This window comes from Perkinsus marinus (genome assembly GCF_000006405.1).
Source record: "Perkinsus marinus ATCC 50983 genomic scaffold scf_1104296954000, whole genome shotgun sequence".
Lineage (NCBI taxonomy): Eukaryota > Perkinsozoa > Perkinsida > Perkinsidae > Perkinsus > Perkinsus marinus.
In genome coordinates, this window is record NW_003208264.1 from 1 (window position 1) to 903 (window position 903).

Consider the following 903-nt stretch of genomic DNA (forward strand, 5'->3'; position numbering starts at 1 on the left):
GGGCCTATGCTGGTTTACTTGGGGTGTTTGGAGCGAGTGGTCATGACCGTTGACCTGCTCAGAGCGACCAGTATCGGAAAGGTGACCAATACAGCAGCATGGGCTTCTTTCACGATCATTGATTCAGATGGTGACGGCCAGTGTGAAGGCCTTCAGTGGGAGGTCGGAGATGGTGGTCACTAATGGTAGACGTTTGATCGAGAAGTGGAAGAAGATTGCTTGCTCGAGCGGAGTGTCCCCTGGTGGGACGAAGCCTCAGAGCATCACGTCCCCTCCTCCCCCTCCTGCAACTCCTCCAGGCGGCTTCAAGCCTGTGATCGCGGCCAAGTCCAGCGCCCCTTATGTCCCTGTTGTTGCCGCTAAGTCGAGTGCACCGCCTCCCTTATCTAAGTCTCCTACCACCAATGACAGCTCGGTTCCTGCCACGGCTGCTGCTACCGAAGCACCTTCCCCCCCACCCTCGAGGAGTGTTGGAAGTCCCCAGGCTGCGGCATCGAAGTAGGTGGTGCCTAGCGTTCTACAACGTTGAATGCCTTCTGACAGGTCTCCAGCACTCACGCTCCCTGTTGGTCGACGACGGCCGGCTGGTATGGACTCTTTGGAGGTGCGGGGCTCGCCTATGAACTCTCCTCACTTCTCTCCACCCCCAGCTGTCCAGAGTGGATCTGGGAAGAGTCCTTCCGTTCCCTGCAAAGACAGTGGTACGTTCGAGGGTGACGTGCGGATCTTCGTTGTATCGCTGATGTAGATACGGACCGTTCTAAGGTGTACTCGGAAGGTAGGCGGAGTTCTACCGATGATCTAGAGGGGCTCATGGACCTCATGAGCCCCGGGGGGAGAGACGACGACGATGCCCGAGAGGTCTCCATGAAGAATGTTCCGGCTGAAGATGAGGAGGAGACT

At 57.5% G+C, this 903-nt stretch overlaps 2 protein-coding genes across 2 annotated transcripts; both read left to right on the forward strand.

The window, feature by feature from the left end:
- Positions 1–127: 127 nt before the first annotated feature.
- Positions 128–502, forward strand: Pmar_PMAR016331 (conserved hypothetical protein; the record flags this gene model as incomplete). The annotated part of the gene is made up of 1 exon (XM_002776173.1): positions 128–502. The coding sequence occupies one exon, from the start codon at positions 128–130 to the stop codon at positions 500–502; it is 375 nt and encodes a 124-aa protein (XP_002776219.1).
- Positions 503–529: 27 nt separating this feature from the next.
- Positions 530–701, forward strand: Pmar_PMAR016332 (hypothetical protein; the record flags this gene model as incomplete). Its single annotated transcript, XM_002776174.1, has 1 exon — positions 530–701. A coding segment is annotated over one exon (172 nt), but the record flags the coding sequence as incomplete, so codon positions are not given.
- Between the last annotated feature and the right edge of the window lie 202 nt (positions 702–903).